We start from the raw sequence: 20,291 nt of genomic DNA, 5'->3' as shown, positions 1-20,291 counted from the left end.
CTTAGCTATACTTATTCAGTGCATAATATTTCTTTCATCACATACACAAAATCCACACAAAACACTCAGAGGGCACATATATTCAACACAATACAAAGCTTGTCAAGCATTTGAAAGGGAGATAACAGACAGTGAGTGATGTCAAGACACAAGGTTCAGTGTATTCAGGTGATTCTACATTTCAAACCTTCACACACTGGACCTCCAAAAGGGGGGGGGGCATGAACTAAAATAACAAGAGTTTAGATACATGCTCATAAAACCTCCTCGCCTCGCCACCCTGTGTCTGGGAGTTGATTTTGCCGGGCGAGAAATTATTGACGTATTAAAACTTGGAAGTCCGCACTTCCGAGTGAGTCCTTGAACGCATCTTCGGCCAACCGGTGTCTGTATTGCTGCGCATGCGCACTGGACCGAGCAGGAAGCAGGATTATGTGGACGTTTCTGTGTCTGTCAGCGAGAGCGGCCGTTTCCTAGCAGATCATCTGGACCCGAGCCGCTGGGAGATGGAGCTGTGAGGGGACCCGGGTGTGATTCACTGAAACTGTGTCAGACCAGAGGGACAATGATGTCCGAATGCGACCCGACAGAGACAGAGAGCAGCGGGCTGGACGCCGGGGAGGCAGCGGTGTCGCTGCCGGAGTCCAACTTTCTCTCCTCGGACTCTCCTGGGGTTTTGTTTGACAGGAGCCGGGCGGGCTTGGGACTCGCGTTGAACCCCGGGGTCGCCGTTCGTATGTCGGACTCGTGCGAGAGCGTCCTGACCGAGCTGGAGACGGACGGCTCCGGAGAAGAGGCGCTGCTGCTGCCGTGCTTAGCGGGAGGCTCGTCGTCTCCGCGGGGGGAGAGGGAGAAGCGCAGCAGGCGGAACAGGCACAGCTCGTCGTCGGATAAAGACACCTTGGCCTCGCCAGGTAAGTTCTGCGGATCAAGGACTCTGGAAATCGTATTAACTCAAGTAGTGGTGGATGAGTATAGTCAGGTCAGCAGCCCACATGTTTTATTATAGCTCAGTGCAGAACAGCAGCGGCTCACGGGAGATGTAGAGATAACAACAGTGCAACGTGTTCAAAACGATGTCATGTTACCTGCAGGTCATTCTGTAATCAGGGGTACATTTCATATCAACCAAAAAGTGAAGAAATCAATGCTTTTTTGCTAAATAATCTAGTTGTTCCCATAATATAATATTAATTGACCAGTGCTTGAAGTGAATATTTTGTAAAATTGACAAATACAACCCACAGAGATGAAATGTCCCCCTAAAATGACTCATAAACTCACATTATGGGGACTTGTCTTCCTTATGGGGACAAAAAGCAAGTCCCTATAATGTAAATAATTACATTTTAAGGTGAAGACATGTTTTAGGTTAAGGTAAGTGTTAGAGTTAGACGGGTTCGCTCTAGTGTTTCCCACAGAGCTCATCTCAATGCGAACACAAGACAAATGCCTTCAAAGTCACATGAGTGTATGGATGGCTTGTATAACATTCACGTCACATCCAAGGTATTTCTCTTTTGTTTGCATTGAGTTGAGCTCTGTTCCATGTCTGTGTGTCCTCCAGTCAGCTGATGTGATTGCTGCTTGTTATCACATGTGGCTGATATGACCCAAAACCTAAACCTTGCGACCTTTAACAGTCCAGCCACGAGTACAGTTAATAGTGCAACTAATTTTAAAGTGTCCCTGTTGTAAATGGCCCAATTGATTATACTTATTATTGTATAAATTTCATTGTTCAGTTTCCTGTATCATCACCAGTACCTGTGTCTTCCTCTGTTCAGCTGAGGACTCTGCTACAAAAACAAGGCTAACATCATCTATTTCACTGCCTATGTGTTGTTTGTGTTGCTTATCTCTTGCCACTCACATCATTTACAGCCCTGGGTTTGTCCTGGACTACATAAAAGAAAAGGTTGATGAAAGGGAAAACAAAGAAGAGGTGATCTAGTCACCATGGAAGCGGCACTTCACTGCTAATTACATTTAACACCACTCCCCCTCATACCACCCACCTTTTTTATGATCCCCCGCAGCATACTTTTTTAGCATTTGTGTCCTTCTCTTTTTACTCCTATCAGTCTGTGTCTTTCTCTGTGAAGATCTGTTGTTCTATCAGGGACACATATCTAGGCCACCAGGTAGACACTGACGAGACTGAGACTGAAAATGCAGGTGTTAGTGTCCCATTTCCTGTGGTCCCCTTTTGAATAATTGTACTCGGATCTAGAATTACAACACAGTTTGCATTACAAAGTAGGACTCACACACAATATGCTGAGCTATCGTGCTGTGACACTCTGTAGGACACAAGAAGTCCATTCCAATTTCCATTGCAAATAGTGGCATTTAAATTGTACCAAGCATGTGTCACGGAAAATGACCCAAACGTGATGTGAGGTTTTACAGGTCAGTGTTAAAATATCATGCATTCATGCAACTCTAAGCTGCCTTTAACTTTTCCCCCGCTTGTCAAACCTTCTTACCAGAGTCCGTATTTGCTAGAAGCATCAAGCATTGTTTAAACATTTTCATCCTGATTGATACGCATACATTCAAACACAGTGGCGCATCACATAACTGTGTAAACATAGAACACAAGATTTTTTTCAAGTGTTTTGCATGTCACCCATGAAATAAGGACATGTGCTTGTAATCACTTGAATTTAAAGTGACATTTGCAGTAACCCCTTTTCAGAGCACAGTGTTGTGACGTGTGACACCCTCTGTGCACTACAGGTCAGCAGGTCCCCTGAGCTCTGAGGGAGCTGCACTCGGGCCAATTAACTGACCAAGGGCCCTGAGCGACGCACATTTAATATGGATGAGGCCACCGTGCAAACAGACACACAAACAATCTGCAGTCCAGTGCAGGGAAGAGGGGATGGGGGGGTTGCATTTGATTTGACTCTGAGAATAGTGAAAAGGCAGAAACAGAGAGTCATTTCTCTTTTCCTGTGGTTACACTACACAATGACATTATCATAGACTTCCAACAATTTTACAAACCAGTGCATTCAGACATCTTTCATCAGGCACGGCTGCTGAATAAACTCAATTAAATGATGCAGTTAAAATATTGAAATATTTTGTTATCTGCCTTTATACACATACACACACATTTGTACATCTATCTTAGTGAGGACATTCATTGGCATAATGCATTTCCTAGCCCCTTACCCTAACCGTAACCTTCAAAACTAAATGCCTTACCTAACCCTAATTCTAGTTATAACCCTAAAACCAAGTCTTAACCTTCAAACAGCCCATTAAAAGTGGGTCAGAAAGTGAGGACCAGCCCACACACACGCACACATTACGTATGCTTCAAATCACGGTCAATAAATGTGAAGTGTCCCTAGATGTAAACTTAGTGTGCCAACTAGCTACAGGCTGCATCCCTACTTCTATGTTTTGTTTAAAAACAGGATTTTCAAAGTGAAATGATCTCCGTCCTCTTAAACGTTTTGGCTCAAATAAAAGCTTGTGTCCAATACATGTAAACAGTTTTCTCAGGGTCAAATGCAGAACTTAACTGCATAACAGCTGTTAGTAAAGACAGCAGGGTTAGCAACACTTGTAGTTGATTATCTATGCTGCGGTTTGCACTCGTAGCAGAGGCTAATGCCGGTTTTGTTCCGGGAGAGGGTCATGTGATAGGAGCCTAATGGATCAGAGAAGGCTATTGTGACCAGAAAGATCCAATCAGAAAGCGATGACGACAAGATCACTGATATGATACTTGCATCTCCATCCTTCTCTTTTGTCCTTACTCTTTTTAAATTTGCGCCTCTCTACCTCCTCTTCAAGTGAATTAGCTTCAAAGCTATCGTTTTCTCCTTATCTCTCTGTGACAAGTGGCACATTAACTGTCCCCCGGTCCCTTTGTCCATTCTTTCATCTCCTCCTCCCAGTGCCTGTTTTTTCATCTCCCCCTGCATCCCACTGTGACTTCACTGTGACTGATACAGAGCATATGGGGCGTCTCAGTCAGCCCACTGTTCTGAACTCTGTGAGCAGGAGAAGGTAGAATGTGTCATGTCATACGGCCATGCCTCCATCACAGGAATAATTAGCACCACATACTCATCGGAGAGTAGTCACGTCCAGAGAATTGTTAGTAGATCTGCGGGCCAGTAGAAAATGCAATTTTTCTGAATATTGGCAGCGTCTCTCGTTTAGCTGTGTTTCCTCACAGCAAGAGGATCTTTGGTTTAAGTCCACTGACCAGATGGGGCCTCTCTGTGTGGAGTTTGCATGTTCTCTGTGAGGGTTTCATTCGTTATGCAGCTATGGTGAATTGAAGTTTCCTAAATTGCCCTTAAATGTGTTTGTGTGACAGATGAGCCACCGGTTCCACCCCGGCTCTCACCCAGTACGTGCTGGGAACAGGTCCAGCCTCCCATGACCATGGAACTTAGCTCAGTTGATATGAAAAGACTTCCATGTTTTCTGTTTTTTGACTCAGATGAGATAGTAGTGATGGGATGGCCTTAGATTGGGGGTGTATCCTTATGTTTCTTTTCCCCGGTTTTCTGCTCTTCTATTATGATTCAAAATCATAACCATTTATGTTTCAGTGTGCAGTATGTAGATGAGGAATATTCGCAGTGAGTTTCTTATGACTCTTCCCATTGTAATTTAGCAGTGAAGCTGATGATTCAGAATTTCTATTGACTTTATTTTTCATCATGCTTAGAGGTTCTCAAAATATCTTATTTTTTGTAACCGAGCCTTGTTGCAGTATCAAGCGATTTCTATTTGAACTGTGGCACAGCCGGATTGATAACCTTAATAATCGTTTTCCCATTACAGGTACCAGCAGCGGGGACTTCAACCATTTCCCAGAGGATCCCGAGTTTGCTGATATTATCCAAAGGGCAGAACAAGCGATCGAGAGTGGCGTCTTCCCAGAGAGAATTTCACAGGGATCCAGTGGGAGCTACTTTGTCAAGGACCCAAAAGGGGTGAGTTTGTGATAGAGGAACAGTAATGATAAATATCATGGAGGCTGAGGGAATGAGACGTTTACTGCACCTTAAATCCAACTCATCAATCAAGTTCGGGTTACCTTGCTGGTTCTCAAGCGTGCTAGCTTTATACACTTGGTTTACTGGGATGTGGTTCTGCATCTCAAGTAGAATCTAACAGCTGAAAGAAGTGAAGAAGTAACAAGTTTAGAAAAGATCACAGGAAGAAGAAATTACAGCAGAGATCCGCTGATTAATGCAGCCAGTGATGCTCACATCGATAACAGATAGGAATCATGCACGATTAGCATCACATTAACAAGTTTAATATACACTACAGGGAACGGACATTGATTTGTAACTTGTCAGCAGCATCTCTGTCACTTTACATTTGATGCTGTGGCTCTTTCATCATGTTCTTTCAGTGTTTATCAAAGTATTTCTGCTATTTCTATAGAGTATTTTCCCATCTAATGTTTGACAAATGGCCTTAACTATTGTTTTTTTGTTATTTTCCTGTAACAGAAAATCATTGGTGTTTTCAAACCAAAGTCAGAGGAACCTTACGGTCACCTCAACCCCAAATGGACCAAATATTTTCACAAGGTAAACTGACTGACATTTATTTGACTGTAAACAATTTAAACTCAGGAACAGGATGAACCAGTCAATCATTTTCTTACTGTCTTGTTGGCGTTCTTTGTTTTTTCCTCTGTGTCATTAGCTGTGCTGTCCGTGTTGTTTTGGCCGAGGCTGCTTGTTACCTAACCAGGGTTACCTCTCAGAGGCTGCCGCCTCACTTGTTGATACCAAGCTCGGCCTGGGTGTGGTGCCAAAAACCAAGGTGGGGCTCAGAGAGCGTGCACGATATGTTATTGCAATTAAATGTTTTTTTAAAGTCACCATACGCTCAGGCTAATTCTGACATAAAACCGATAGGAGAGTATTACAATGAAAATGGTGTGAAATTATCCAGTAGTAGATAATCAAATGCATCTTCTTTTTATTTCAGGTGGTATACCTGGCTAGCGAAACATTCCATTACAGTGCCATCGACAGGGCGAAGTCCAGGGGGAAGAAGTATGCCTTAGAGATGGTCCCTAAGGTGGGGCGACGCTTCCACAGAGTGGGACTGCCACCCAAGGTAACAGAGAACGTTTCCTTCAGGGTCTTAAAGCTCATAGTCTTCTGTTTGTCCGTTTCTATGTAACTTACGTTATATGTGATACATATTCAGACACAGACTTCTGTTCGTACTCTGAGTTCATTTAGTCTGTCTTTATACTCATACAAACCGATGAAACTGAGCAGTATCATTGGCAATCATTTGGGGCAGGATAACTACTTTTCCAAGCGAGATGACCATAGGACAAGAGGGAGACATTTTTACAATGGTGTAAAATTACCACAACCTCCTCCAGTGTCGCCATGTTTGTTGTTGTCCAAACTCTGGACTCTGCACTGCCCCGTAGTGGATGCATTGCTTAATAACCATGCCATCATAAAGGATGTATCGAAGTTGTGTGGGCAGTGACGGTGAAGGCATTTGAAACGGATGTGAAGGCAGCATAAATGAGCCTTAATTTCACCTTCTTTTAGGTGTTTAGGAAATGCACAGGCTGGCAACTCTTCTCTGTATTGTGACTGTATACTGTCTCAACATTATGAAGTGTAGGAGTCATTGTTTCAGTGAGCGGAGGGCTGAGAAAAGCTGCTGACGCTGCCCTGGTAGAGGACAGCAAAAGGAATTGTGCCATGCAGTCTGTTGTGTTCCATAAAAACTCCACCAGTGAATGGATATTCTTATCTCTTATATAACGTACTGTACTCACCTCTAGTGCAAATTGTAGTTTCTAATCTCCAGTTTCTCAGCTGAGGCAGTTCTCTGAATGATGCAGCTCTTTGTGTAAGGTAGACGTAGTTAAAACAATGAGGAAGTTGGCTTCATGTTTGTAACTGTCACGCAGTGCTGACATTTTGCTTTGTTTACAGTATGTCACCGATTCACATGTGACATCATTGCACCACACCAAAGCATCGCCAAGTAAACAAACAGCCTTCAGAACACTGCAGTACAGTGGTTTATGCATATTTGATGATTCGGGTGTGTGTGTTTCCAGGTGGGCTCCTTTCAGCTGTTTGTGGAGGGTTACCGTGGAGCAGACCACTGGGTGCGGCGCTTTGATGCAGAGCCGCTGCCGGAGAACATCCGGAAGCAGCTGCAGTCACAGTTTGAGCGGCTGGTGGTGTTGGACTACGTCATCAGGAACACAGGTGAGGGGTGTGTCTGTGCTGACTCATGACCACAGCGTTTACTGAACATGATGCATGATAAGTCATCTGTCAAACTTAGTTCCTGTTCAGTGTGACTATTGTACTTATGTTGAGAAAGTCATTTGCCATCTTTTACTGAAATTATTCTTCGTCTTATTTTGCACTGAAGCCATTTATTGTCAGTGCATTAACAAACACATTTAGTGTGTGGTATGTTGTATTTGCAACCAATAATTGTCAACATGCTCTCCCTCCCCAGCTTTATGTCTGTGTGAAAACTTACTCAGCACGTTTTTTTCAATTTCTTCTTTGTCTTGCATAGATCGAGGGGACGAAAACTGGTTGATCAAGTATGAGAAGTCTGGAGAAGGAGAAGAACAAAAGGTGAAGTTAAAGCCACACACACTTCTTAAATGTTGGTACATTTTCTTTAGGTGACACGGCGCAGATGTTTTGGGTCTGAAAGGTGAATGATTTTTAGTTTCTGTTCCCATTGACACACACTTATCACCTCTTTCACACCAAAATTAGCATGTATATGTGTTTTTTTTAATGTGGGTAAACCTGCTTGAAAAGGCAATTGCCCATTTACCATTTCCAGTAGAGGAGTTTGCCTCTCTGTAAAGAACAAACCGAAAAACATAGGTGGTCTCTCACCTCACCATTTTACCAAATTAGTCAGTTCACCTGGGTGTCATGTTGCCATCACTGCAGATTGGAACCGATGAAAACCTGTTCCTACTGCAGACTCATTTGACCTGGGAGTGGCTGCCGATTGAATCCATTCTTATTGCAGACAAAATGACAAAGGAAAGAGGAGCTTCACGACAGTAGCTTGAAAATTACAGGTCTGGAACAAACCAGTGCCTCAGTGATTAGAACAACCAGAACACATTCTGAATATCTGTCATCAGTCGGGATTTGACACGTATTGATAAATGAGCAATGGTTGTCATCTGTCTGCCCAATTAATCAGCCCTTTGCACCAGGATCAATGACTGGTTTGGTAAAATCAATCACTCTGTCATTTAACGGTGATGTCTTCTCTGATATCCGTCCTCCTCCCCTCTCCCTCCTGTAGGATGCAGAGTTGCCAGAGACAGAGAACTGTCCAGATTCTTGCATCAAGATCGCAGCGATCGACAACGGCCTGGCCTTCCCCTTTAAGCACCCAGACCAATGGCGAGCCTGTATGTTGGTCTCATCTCTCCCTCACTTCTTTTCATTCATCCTCTGTCTTCTGTTTATTGTCTATATGAACACTACATCCTTACTAATCATGGTGGAAACAGCATTTATTGATTTTTATCAAATCTTGATAGAAATGGCAAATGCACATCAAGTTAACTGAACTCAATCTAATGAAATTATTTCTTTCAATAACGATGATGATGGTAATAAAAGTCATATTTTTTAAATTAATTGTACAGGCAATAAATGATCTTAATTTCTGCATATCATTTTGACTTTTCCTACACAATTGATAACATTTACTACATGTTATCAATTGTGTAGGAAATTATCATTATTCAGGTGATTAGGAACAAAAAAAATAAAAGGGTACATTCACTTTGTTTCTAATAAGCAGGAGAAAGGGACTCATTGGCAGGATAAACCACAAATGTAAACGATGGATAAAATGTATGATGTAGAGAAATATAGGTCGCTTTCAGACATGCACTGAACTCAATGTCTGGAGTTGCTGTGGACATTCTCCACATTTTGTCTTTCTTTAGTTTTTTCTGTCAGCTCCCTGATAGTGTCAGAGGGAGCCCATGTGAAAATACAGCAGTATTATGTCCTGAGACACACCAAGTGGGCACGTTGATGATCTTTCTAATACACTATGGATGTAAAATTGAAAAGACCATATCCTTATGAAAAGACCTTGTCCTACAAGGAGAAGACACTGACAAAGATGTTAACTTGGAAAGACTATGAGATTCGGTGATATGAACCTGTGCAGGTGTCAATGTGCTGTAAACAAAAAACATATGAGCTCCACAGAGGAATTTAAAGTCATGTCCTGCCTCCTACAGATTTTTCACTGGGTTAGGGTTAGCCCGGATTTCATATGTGAAAGGCCAAAGGGTAGAGCAGATAGTCTCTGGAGTTCATGTCTGAAAACAGCTGAATTTGTTGAAGTCAATCTAAGTATCTGACAGCAAAAAACTATTTCTATGATGCAGTGGTAAAGTTCCAAACAGCCGTATTGACAGACTTTGGACAAAACTGTTAAAGTTCTCTCTTTTCTGCATGAAACCTGTGTTGTGATGTATTTATGGACCTTTAGCTTTTTACTGCACTGACAGTAACATGTGGATGTCCTTTACTTGACTTATCTTAATTTCACCTCATGTCACCATAGCGTCTCTGCATGCACGTGTATGCTTGTGGAGCACACACTGCACAGGGCAAACAGGGCTTCAATTAAAATATGACAAATTAACTCATCAAACACAGGAAATTAGAAATAAAGCTCATAAAGGCCTGTTACCTTGAGGTACATAACAGATCAGGACTTTAATGAGTAGCTGGTTATTTGTCGGGCAGTCAGCGCTCATGGAAATCTCTTACACCATCTCCCTCTATCAGACCCATTTCAGTGGGCACTCCTCCCCCAGGCGAGGGTTGCCTTCTCTCAGGAGACCAGAGACCTGGTGTTGTCCCGCCTCTCCGATATGAACTTTGTCCAAGACCTCTGTGAGGACCTCTATGAGATGTTCAAGGTACAGGCCCCCGTTTCTCCAACCTCTATGTCCGTTAGATAATTTTAACAGTCATGGAAACTGTCCAGCAGCAAGGTATCTTTGAATTTAACAACACCTCTAAACATAATTTGATTTTCTTTGTCTTCAGACGGATAAAGGTTTTGACAAAACCATGTTTGAGAGACAGATGTCTGTGATGAGGGGACAGGTGAGTTGTCTTATTTTGAAACGGATTATTTTTCACTGTACCTGTCAGTTGGTCTCTCTCTGTCCTTTCCTTTTTCTTTTTTTGCTCTTCTTCCCTACCTCTACCTCTATTCTCTCAACTTCACTTTCTGTTCTGCTTCTCTCCTCTACTCCAGCTTTCACCTCACATCTCTGCTTCTTGCTATAATATATATGAATGTGAAATGACCACAGAGTGTTATAGCTCATAACACACGACTAAGAGATGCTTACTTGTGTCCCCATTAAAGCTGAAGTTATTAATCAGAAAATCAAAGCAAATATTTTTATAATCAATGCATGAAAAAAAGGTTTTGAAAGAAATCATCATTTAGTAGTGAAAATAAGCATTAGGTTATTTAAAAGAAAATCATTAGTCTTTTAATGAGTCAAACACAATATTTGTATTTAGTTTTTGAAATGTTTTGTTTGGAAATGACACAAAGCTGAGAGAGATTACTTTTGAATGATATTGTGTCAGATTTCATTATGTTGCTTAACGTCACCAATACACCAGGTCTGTTATTCACACAGTTTCTCTGGTTTAAATCCCGTTTGCTCCCAGGTGTTGAATCTGACGCAGGCACTGAAGGATGGGAAGAGTCCCAACCAGCTGGTGAAGATGCCGCCCGTGGTGGTGGAGCGCAGACATTCAAGCGGCCAGGGGCGTATGGCATCACTGGGCAGCGCCTTCACGCAAACCTTCCACTGCAAGCGGCCATTTTTCTCTTCTTGGTAGTCAGAACGGGATAAGGAGGTGAGGAGAACCTTTTTATGTGACAAAGGATGAAATGAGGGCGAAGATGAGGACATCACACTGGAAAGGAAGGACAGTGAAGTATAATGAGAGGAAGACGTGATGATAGTAATGCTTTGTGAAGAAATTGGGCTCGGGACGGTTCCATCCTGTGAATAGAGCACAGGGAATCAAGGGGGCCGGGGTGATTGGCATGCCGGTGTCTCCGAGAGACCTTGGGGCTCTTTGTGGTTACCATGGTAACCTGATTGGATAATCGGCTTTTCCACAAAGGTGGACTATGTTTATTGTTAGATGGCAGAGAGAAAGGATTTCTTTAACCCACCCAAAGTATCTACTGGAGACTCTTGCGAGATCAGTCAGTGGGTCTAATGGCCAAAGAACAAGCACTTACAGTGGTCTGCTAGTGTTTGGGAATTTAAAGGGTCCTCTCCACACAGTTGTTTTTTTCTTATGGATTATGTTCTTCCTGGTCCAGGATACAAAGTCCAGATTTACTTTTGCCTTGTAGACTTACCTTCTGATCTATAGACGTACAATTACACTGCTCAGTGTTTGACTAAGTTCCGGGTTGAACCGCCCTTTACGCAGTGTTTGTCTTCAAAAACCACATCCGTGAAACACACACACACACCCAGTGTCTTCAAGTCTCACTTCTGCCAAACTCTGTTTCAATGGAAGGAATGCTTAAAAGCCTCATTAAGAGAACACTTTCAAAACTTGAAAATCCAATGTGGAGGAGGAGGAATGAACACGTTGCTTGAATGTAATCTTTTTACAGTTTCTACGCAGATTGTTGCTCCTGAACATTTCAACACGAGTGAATGCTGTTAAAAAAAATTCTCGTAAGGATGAATGTATTTGTTGTTTGACATGTATTTAATTGCTGACAAGCAGCTTTTTGTTGAACCTCTTGGCATGGGGGGGCAGGCAGCACCCTTCACCCCACTTTATTACACGTGATATGAAGAGGGAAAAAAATCGAAACAGTGGACGATATTTCAAACTTGCTTGATGCCGTTGTGTTTTCTTATGTATGCATCTTGAAATTTTTATTCCAACTCGATGATTGTATGAGAACAGCTGTATGTTTAACAGATGAAAAATAAAGTTTTGGAAATTTGAGTCTTTGTTTTGGCCACTTGTCCAGATCACCATTGATGTTTGGACAACAACAAACATGGCGACACTGGAGGAGGTTGTGGTAATTATGGGATGATGACTTGGTAGGTGATATTTTTGCTGACAGGATTCACTGTCGTCAAACAGTTTTGACAAAGGTGTGTTCAGGGTGTGACTCGAGTTTCCATACGCCTGTAACACGATCATTAAACCTGTACTTATGATTTAACTCATGATAGTGGTAGTCATGCCTCAAGCCAAAGTGAACTAATAATAACTTGATTTAAAATGCAGATCAACCAGTTTCTACCCTTTGTATTGCGCATGAATATAGACATGACACAGACCTATAGTTAATGTGTTCCTGTTGGATTTAAACTCCAACTTGATCAAGATTGTAAAATATTGCAGTAAGTTTTCTGATTTCTGTGCCCTCTGAATGAGTTTCAAGCCTGACTTGTCTTTTCCAACTTGCTGCAAATTCTATTGCTGCAAATATCAATTATTTTCAGTTCAAATTGGTCTTTCGATCACATTTTTTATTTGTCGATTGTTTAGATTATAAAATGTGAGAAAATACTGAAAAATCCTCAACACAATTTATCAGAGCTTGATCTTCTTGTTTTCTGTCTTTTTCCCAAACAGCAGTCATGAAAACAGTAACAGGAAATGAAACCTAAACAGGAAATATCCTTTCTTGATGGATTACTACAGATTGATTGATGGAAGTGTTGCTGATTATTTTGACTAATTAGACATTAGCCTTGTATTTTATTGCAAGGTGCATCTTGAAGGTGAACAGGGATTTGAGGAGCTCTATGCATGAATGGATTGATTGATTGATGGACAGATGGATGAACTTCACTGATCCCAAACTGGGAAATTCCTGCGTTACTTCAGCAAGTAATCAGGCACGTAAGACTATACAAAATACAAGAACATATTTCACAAAACTACTCAAAGTAAAGGGATAGAAGTATAAAATCAAAATGAATATATATAGACTGCAATATGGTAAGAGGACGGTGCAATGGAGCAGAAATTCAGGAAACCTGTATATCATAGAAACACCATGGAACCTTTTAGAAAACAGGCACCACCACTAAAACCAGGACCTGGACAGATCCGCCTTCTGTGTTTATGTTGCAGGTTGGACTGATGGTGCTGTTAATGGAGGCGTGGATGAACAGATGTTGGTATGTTGAAACAAACGTGCATTATTTACCTGCCCTCCTGTACATAAATCTACAATCATTTGTGAGTGAAGCACATGCGCAAACACAACCCTGCTAATTTCCTCTGCAGTCGCTCCTCTCCAGCCATGGCAACGGTAGGAGTGAGATACAGATGGAGAGCATCTGTTCTCATACCAAAAACAACACACAATCTGTGTTAGAGTTCTGCCATAGTTCAGTGCACAAAATCTCTTTGCAATCTGGCTAAAACATCTTAAATCAACGACTGACACTGCACAACAACCTAATACCAGTGAATGTTTTATCTGATAGTGAACACGGTTTATACCAGTAATTGCATGGAACTCAAGTCAAAGATGTCTTTCATTTGAATTAAGATTTCTTTCAAAATACTTAAGATGTAGATGCTTAATCTAATTCAAAGATTTTGTGTACCGACGTGACTCAAAGTATTTATGATCACACAGTGGCAAAGGTAGGGGGCTGTGGAAAAGAAAGACATGTGTGTTTTGAATGGCTTAAAATGTTTAGATATTCGTTTTGTGTGTATTTCTTAAAAAAAGATTTAATAAAGTAGAAAAAACACCAGTTGTTTAAAAGAGTGCAGCTATACCACATGTTTCCAGCAGGTGGCAATATTTTGTAATGATAGCTGGGTAAAAGAGGTACAGATAAATCTTTCCTGCATTTATTTACCACTTCAGGGCAATAGGCTTGGTTATAGATTATATGAATCACTTTTATATTCCATGCTCTGGCTCTATTTTATTACTCAGAGCTTTTAAGCCCTGACTGTGTTCCGAGACCCCTGAGACCAGAGAATCAAATGCTAAAGTCCCATGATTCAGACATTATAAAGAGTGATCATTGTTTTAGTTTTTAGATCCAGTGCTGTGAAACTCAACATCAGAATTAGAAACAGACATTCATAGTCACACACACTTTCACCTTGCATCATTATCAAATAGAATGCAAATGAAATGAAACACAGTCTTTCTGTCCTTTCTTTACAATTTAACTAAATTTCGATCTTTCAGGATAATTATTTGTGGTTCCCAGAGCTGAACAAAGTTAGTCTTTCCTGACAGATACAATCAGAGAGCTCCCGTATCCACAGTTTCAATGATGGTACATACTCTTCCAACATCTTGGCTCTCCTGGTTGGAAGAAGTCCAAAGTCCAGATGTTTAATCTTTTTCCATCTCTGCATAAAGTCCTTAAGATGTATGGCACATGGAGATTGATGTTTACAGAGACATATTAAACATCTTTCAAAAAGGTTTGTCTCCATAGACAATGAAATAAAGTACCTTTCTCATTCAAACACTACGTACAAACATCTGGAGGATCCGCAGATATACGTATGATGGAGCTGATACATTCTCATGAACTTTGCACTTATATTTTATTTTGTGAGGTACCTAGCACTGGTTTTGAAATTATTAATATCATTATTCTCATAATGGGATGACACTGGCTGCTCTTCGCATTAATTGTTATGCGGTTTTGTCTCCACTAGGTGGTGCTCGCCATCACAGCAGCTCGATGGCTCTCTCCATGTGTGTCTGTGTGAAGTCCTCAGACTCTGATGACTCCGCAGTGTGCGGGGTTAAATCCGCACAGAGTTTAGAAAAAGGAGTTTCATGTAGAGCCATTCCTAATCCAAACTGCATCACAGAGCTGAGCAGTGAGGGAGTCAGCGGAGAAAGGAATTACTTTTCATTCCTAACACAAAGAAACCAGTTGGATGTTTTGGAGAGAAAACATTTAATATGATCTTACTATAAGGAATAAATCACCTTTACTTTTCTAAAGTTGTCAGTACTCGTCACCATGCAGTTATTTTTGCTCGCAGTGGCGCTCGTCTTTACGCACGACCTTACTGGAGGAGCCGTGCGCCCTGACAAGTGCGCCCCCCGGTGCGACGCGAGCTTGTGCCCGAGCCCCAGCTGCCCGGGTGGGTACTCCCCGGACCGCTGCAACTGCTGCCTGGTGTGTTCGCCGGGCGAGGGAGAGTTCTGCGGCCGCAAACACGACCCACCCTGCGGCGATGGCCTGGAGTGCAAGACGCTCGCTGCAGCGGGGAAGAAGCGCGGCTCCAGAGGGGTCTGCCGGTGCAAGACGGAGCTAGAGGTGTGCGGGAGCGACGGGAGAACATACGGTAACGTGTGTAAGATGAGGGCGGCCAGCAGGAAGGCTCAGCAGAAGGGGAGGCCGGAGGTCAGCCTAGCGCACAAAGGAGCCTGTGCTGGTAGGACTGGCTCCAGAGAAACCTGGGCTCCACTCTTTTAGTGATGGATGAAGGTTGACATGTATTATATCTGACACATATTCACAAAATGAACATTAAATATGTGTATAGTGGGGTTACACAGACTCATGACTGCGCTCAAGTGGGCAGACGTTTGTCTTTTCCTGATTTCAAGTGCGCCCGTATTACAGAATGTATGGCAAATGCAGGTAGTCCATGATACGGAGCGAGCCAATCTTTAATGCTACTGTAAAATCCCTTTGATCCATAATTTCTTACAAAGGTTGATACAATTAAACTCAAGACCATCCTGACTGTTCACTCACTCAGTATAAAGCATATTTACTGTATCATTTTGGAGCAATTCCGCCTCAAAGTTCATTATTTGGAATTGAAAAAGGCATTATGCGCATCATTTGAGTCACTAATCCTGCTCAAACACTTCCCAGAGTAGTGCATGTGTGTGTGCACTCGTGTACCTTCCAAGTGGGAACATCACTGTCCTTACGACTACAGGGGACTACCATAGACTGTACATGAAAAGGGGACATTTCTCAGGTCCCCTCTTGGTCATGCTTTAAATCATGCTAGAATCACCTTGACCTTTGACCTCAGGCTACCAAGATGACTCTATTATGTTGCTCAGACATTATAGTTCCACTGGGATGGTGCAGAATGACTGAAGTCCCATTTTTGCTTGAACAAAATGACAGCAGTCCCCTGTTAACTGGTCTGAAGTAACAGCATCCAATTGTCTGGTTCTGAGATCGGCTGTAGCTAATTTCAATTAAACTGAGAGGAAGTATTCCCGACTACATTGAAATCACAACAATAATCAGTGATGATAAAATTGTTTATCTACCAAATTAGCATATCAATGCAAGATTTTGTCCTCTTTGAGATACAGACAGGCAAAGCCAAGTCTCTGCAATAACTTTTTTTTTTAATTAAAAAGGACATTTGTAGTTATATTAATATTGAAGGCCTTAAAAGAACATTTTCATTGCAATTTTATTTTTTTTAAATGACCGTAAATAGAAGTCCCCTCTTAAATCATGTAGCGTGACAGCTTCCCTGTTGGCAATAAATGTGTGTGTGTGTGTGTGTGTGTGTGTGTGTGTGTGTGTGTGTGTGTGTGTGTGTGTGTGTGTGTGTGTGTGTGTGTGTGTATTAATGAAGTGGGTTATTTATGTCAGTACAGGTTCGTCCTTGGTCCATCCCAGCAGCCCTCGCTACAAGTTCAACTTCATTGCAGACGTAGTGGAGAAAATAGCCCCGGCTGTTGTCCACATTGAGCTGTTTGTTAGGTATGTGTGTACTGTGTTTATGTAAGTGTGTGACACATCAGTCTGAGCAGAGCACAACAGAGACATTTGCTCATTTTATAGAAGGAAAAACTGTTGATTTGAATTGTTAGGGCTCATTCAGTTGTGGAAAGTCTGGAGTTGTGGATGGAAACTTACAATTCCTTCATAAAATGAAGTTGAAACATTCTAAGCTGTCTGGATAAATATCAGAGTTTAGACGTCCACAAATTGAAACCTCTAGTTGCCTCAAAATATATTTTTACATCTTCCTGCTTCCTGTTTATCAGTCTCCGTCATATTTTCTCTCCAGACATCCTTTGTTCGGTCGCCACATACACCTCTCCAGTGGCTCTGGGTTCATTGTGACCCACTCAGGAGAGATCGTGACCAATGCTCACGTGGTAACCACAGCTGCCGCGGTGACAGGGAGGCCCCAGCTGCGTGTTCAGCTCCATGATGGCGATGCATACGAGGCCATGGTCAGAGATGTAGATAGGAAGGCGGACATCGCCACAATCAAGGTCAATCCTCAGGTGAGGGAAAAACATCTTAACTTATTCAATCTGCCGGTCACTGTCTGTCTCGTCCTCCAGAATAAAGTGATGTGTCGAAATATTATCTTCCACTCATCTTCTTCTTCCTTGACCCATGTCTCATATACAAAAACCTTTCTGCTCTATAACACAAGAGCCCACATCCTCACATGCTCCTGTGCCAAGTTTGGACAGTTTTCTGCGAGACATTCATAAGCCCTGCGGGAAAACTTTCATAAACACCATCTCACAGACACAGCGCTTACGTGTGTATTCTCACACCCACATCCCAAATACTTGGACACTTTTGTAAGCTTCAAATTCCTCTTCCTTTCTCTCAGTTTATCTTACAAAGTAACTTTGTAATCATGTTTTACGACTTATCGGATATGTCTGGCCGTCCATGTTTCCTCTCATGTCCTGGTGTTTTGCTGTGTTGGAGCAGAAGAAGCTTCCTGTACTGTCTCTGGGCCGCTCAGCTGATCTGAGGCCAGGGGAGTTCGTGGTTGCCATCGGCAGCCCCTTCGCCCTGCAAAACACAGTCACCACCGGCATCGTCAGCACGGCACAGAGAGACGGCAAGGAGCTGGGCATCAAAGACTCAGACATGGACTACATCCAGACTGACGCTATTATTAATGTGGGCTCTCTCACACACACACACACACACACACACACACACACACACACTTACACACACACACACACAGTGTATATGACCCGCTCATTTCTTGTGCTCATGACACATGTACAAGCAGATTTTTACAATGCTTTTGATGTATGTACGTTTTGTTTCTGTCTCATTTTCCTCTGATCACTGAAGTACGGCAACTCAGGAGGACCTCTCATCAACTTGGTGAGTAGCGTTGGGATTTCAAACTAGTATTCATCCTCCTTCTCTTCTTACAATTACTCTTATTGTTCCCACAAATCAGGATTGTAAACATGTTCAGTAAAATAAAAACATGCAGTTTTCTTGAGGTATGAATTTTGATTCCCAAAAGAAAGACAGAAAATCTATCAATAAAGCTCTTCACACTGACACAGGAGCTGAGTTACACACATAACCAGATTCCAGATTTTCTGAGTGTCTGTAAAAAGTAGAGGCATTTGGAGAGCACATACCCACACATCTTGTGATGTTGAAAAGAGAAAAGATTCTTGACTTTATCCAGATCTGCTTGAAATTTGAATGGGTTCCTCCTTATGTCCTTATGTATTTAAATCTTGAATGGATTTAACAAATGTTCATTGAATTCTGCCATATTTTGTGTGTGTGTGTATGTGTGTGTGTGTGTGTTTGCAGGATGGGGAGGTGATCGGCATCAACACTCTGAAAGTGACAGCAGGAATCTCCTTCGCTATCCCCTCAGACAGGATCAGCCGCTTCCTCACAGAGTCACAGACCAAACACAGCAAAGGTCAGAGGTCAAAGCTTCTGGAGCCAAATGGCTTAAAAAACAAAACAATTTCAAATAGAATAGTCTGAGTAGTCTGAGTCTGAGTACGTGTAGAAATACATTGAAGAAGTAATTCCCTATATTTCTCAGTAAACCCTCCTCCACTTGTGACAGAAAAGACGAGACTGCAGAGACGACTCACGGAGGAGCCACAGTCTGATGCGGGTGAGTGATGGTCACGACGAAACCTCCCCCTCTGTTTAAGTGTTTGAGGATTTCGGGAAGATTAATGTCGTGCTTTTGTTCTCAGAAGTAAAGAGACGTTTCTTAGGCATCAGGATGCTCACAATCACCACAGAGTGAGTTCTAACCACAAACTGTTCCACATTAGATCAACGCTTTATCTGGATTTCTGTTCAATGATGATTTAAGTAGCATCTGAAAAGAAGCAGGCTAAATGTTGCATGCATCAGTATTTGTATTATTCATTCATTTATTTCTGTGTCTTTCAGTCTAGTAGCAGAGTTAAAGCATAATTATCCAGACTTTCCTGACATCCACAGTGGAGTGTTTGTGCAGCAGGTCATACCGAACACTGCAGCAGAAAAGTATGTTCTCACACACACACACACACACACACACACACACACACACACACACACACACACACACACACACACACACACACACACACAGATCATCTGTTCTAATGTCTGTATCCTCAATGTAATCTGTTACTTATTATTCATTTCAGGGGAGGGATTACTGAAGGTGACGTTATAGTGAAACTGAACGGACAGCCGGTCGACACCACTGAAGACATTCACGAGGTGTTACAGGGCGACCAGCCACTCCTGCTGGAGATTCGCAGAGGCAACGACGACTTATTGTTCAACATCCACCCACAGGTTATTGTGCATTGAACAAGAAAGATAATTTGTTCTAATTCTGAACAAATGTTGGGCAACAAATTATTCATTTTTTGGGCCATGGAGTTTTAAATAAGCTATTTATAGATTTATGAACTGGTTTCTAACTAAAGAAGAGAACTGTTTTCTAAATGAGCATTTTTGGGTCACATACTTTGTGTGGTAGTTTGCTGCAAAATACTGCAGAGGGGAATTTGCACTGTACACTCAGGCTTCAGAATAAAAACCTCCCGAGAAGGATCTGTGCTGTTTGCATTTGTCTCAGCTCAGATGTGCCTGGCAGCTGTGGTCCATCTGCACAGGAGGCAGATTCAGCTCAGTTGTTTATGTCTGCTTATCCCACTTCCCTCCTCTCTGCTTTGGATAGAACGTCTCTTAATTTAAACAAACTTAAACTGACACCTAGACACAAAGATTCCACACATACACACACGCACACACACACACACACACGCACACACACACACACACACTCGAATTAAGCAGAGTCCTGTTACTGGAAAAGTCACTTTCATCCCTCCTCTCCTGTTTTGGTTATGGAAATCCTTCTGAACCTTGAAGTTAGGGACAGAAAATCCTCTTGCGGCTGCTTTGCTGGTTTATTGGATCCAAA

At 42.2% G+C, this 20,291-nt stretch overlaps 2 protein-coding genes across 5 annotated transcripts; both read left to right on the top strand.

Moving 5' to 3' along the window:
• Window positions 1-388: 388 nt before the first annotated feature.
• pi4k2b (phosphatidylinositol 4-kinase type 2 beta) lies at window positions 389-12,065 on the top strand. Its single transcript, XM_020084443.2, has 11 exons — window positions 389-914; window positions 4,819-4,970; window positions 5,499-5,579; window positions 5,698-5,817; window positions 5,986-6,117; window positions 7,094-7,247; window positions 7,570-7,631; window positions 8,329-8,437; window positions 9,843-9,976; window positions 10,107-10,166; window positions 10,749-12,065. Exons 1-11 carry the CDS (start codon window positions 566-568, stop codon window positions 10,920-10,922), a joined length of 1,527 nt encoding a protein of 508 aa, XP_019940002.2. The 5' UTR covers window positions 389-565; the 3' UTR covers window positions 10,923-12,065.
• Window positions 12,066-14,172: 2,107 nt separating this feature from the next.
• Window positions 14,173-19,916, top strand: LOC109627435 (serine protease HTRA3-like). 4 transcript variants are annotated; one of them, XM_020083958.2, is made up of 10 exons: window positions 14,173-15,509; window positions 16,711-16,816; window positions 17,127-17,349; window positions 17,795-17,989; window positions 18,173-18,205; window positions 18,656-18,770; window positions 18,924-18,974; window positions 19,063-19,108; window positions 19,262-19,357; window positions 19,504-19,916. In XM_020083958.2, exons 1-10 carry the CDS (start codon window positions 15,092-15,094, stop codon window positions 19,670-19,672), a joined length of 1,452 nt encoding a protein of 483 aa, XP_019939517.2. In that variant the 5' UTR covers window positions 14,173-15,091; the 3' UTR covers window positions 19,673-19,916. The 4 variants fall into 4 exon arrangements, with proteins under 4 accessions (XP_019939517.2, XP_019939516.2, XP_019939515.2 ...); XM_020083957.2 differs by having other exon boundaries at window positions 19,060-19,108; XM_020083956.2 differs by having other exon boundaries at window positions 18,900-18,974.
• Window positions 19,917-20,291: the final 375 nt, after the last annotated feature.

Source organism: Paralichthys olivaceus, chromosome 8 (assembly GCF_024713975.1).
Source record: "Paralichthys olivaceus isolate ysfri-2021 chromosome 8, ASM2471397v2, whole genome shotgun sequence".
NCBI classification, from domain to species: Eukaryota; Metazoa; Chordata; class Actinopteri; order Pleuronectiformes; family Paralichthyidae; genus Paralichthys; species Paralichthys olivaceus.
This window is presented reverse-complemented; position numbering and strand designations above follow the sequence as displayed.

Bases quoted from the DNA above. Each gene is read 5' to 3' on its own strand.
- pi4k2b (XM_020084443.2), top strand. From the start codon at position 566: ATGATGTCCGAATGCGACCCGACAGAGACAGAGAGCAGCGGGCTGGAC. The intron at 7,248-7,569 runs GTGAGGGGTGTG...TGTCTTGCATAG, and splicing joins CTACGTCATCAGGAACACAG to ATCGAGGGGACGAAAACTGG. The intron at 8,438-9,842 runs GTATGTTGGTCT...TCCCTCTATCAG, and splicing joins CCCAGACCAATGGCGAGCCT to ACCCATTTCAGTGGGCACTC.
- LOC109627435 (XM_020083955.2), top strand. From the start codon at position 15,092: ATGCAGTTATTTTTGCTCGCAGTGGCGCTCGTCTTTACGCACGACCTT. The intron at 16,817-17,126 runs GTATGTGTGTAC...TTTTCTCTCCAG, and splicing joins CACATTGAGCTGTTTGTTAG to ACATCCTTTGTTCGGTCGCC. The intron at 18,975-19,059 runs GTGAGTGATGGT...TTTTGTTCTCAG, and splicing joins GGAGCCACAGTCTGATGCGG to AAGTAAAGAGACGTTTCTTA.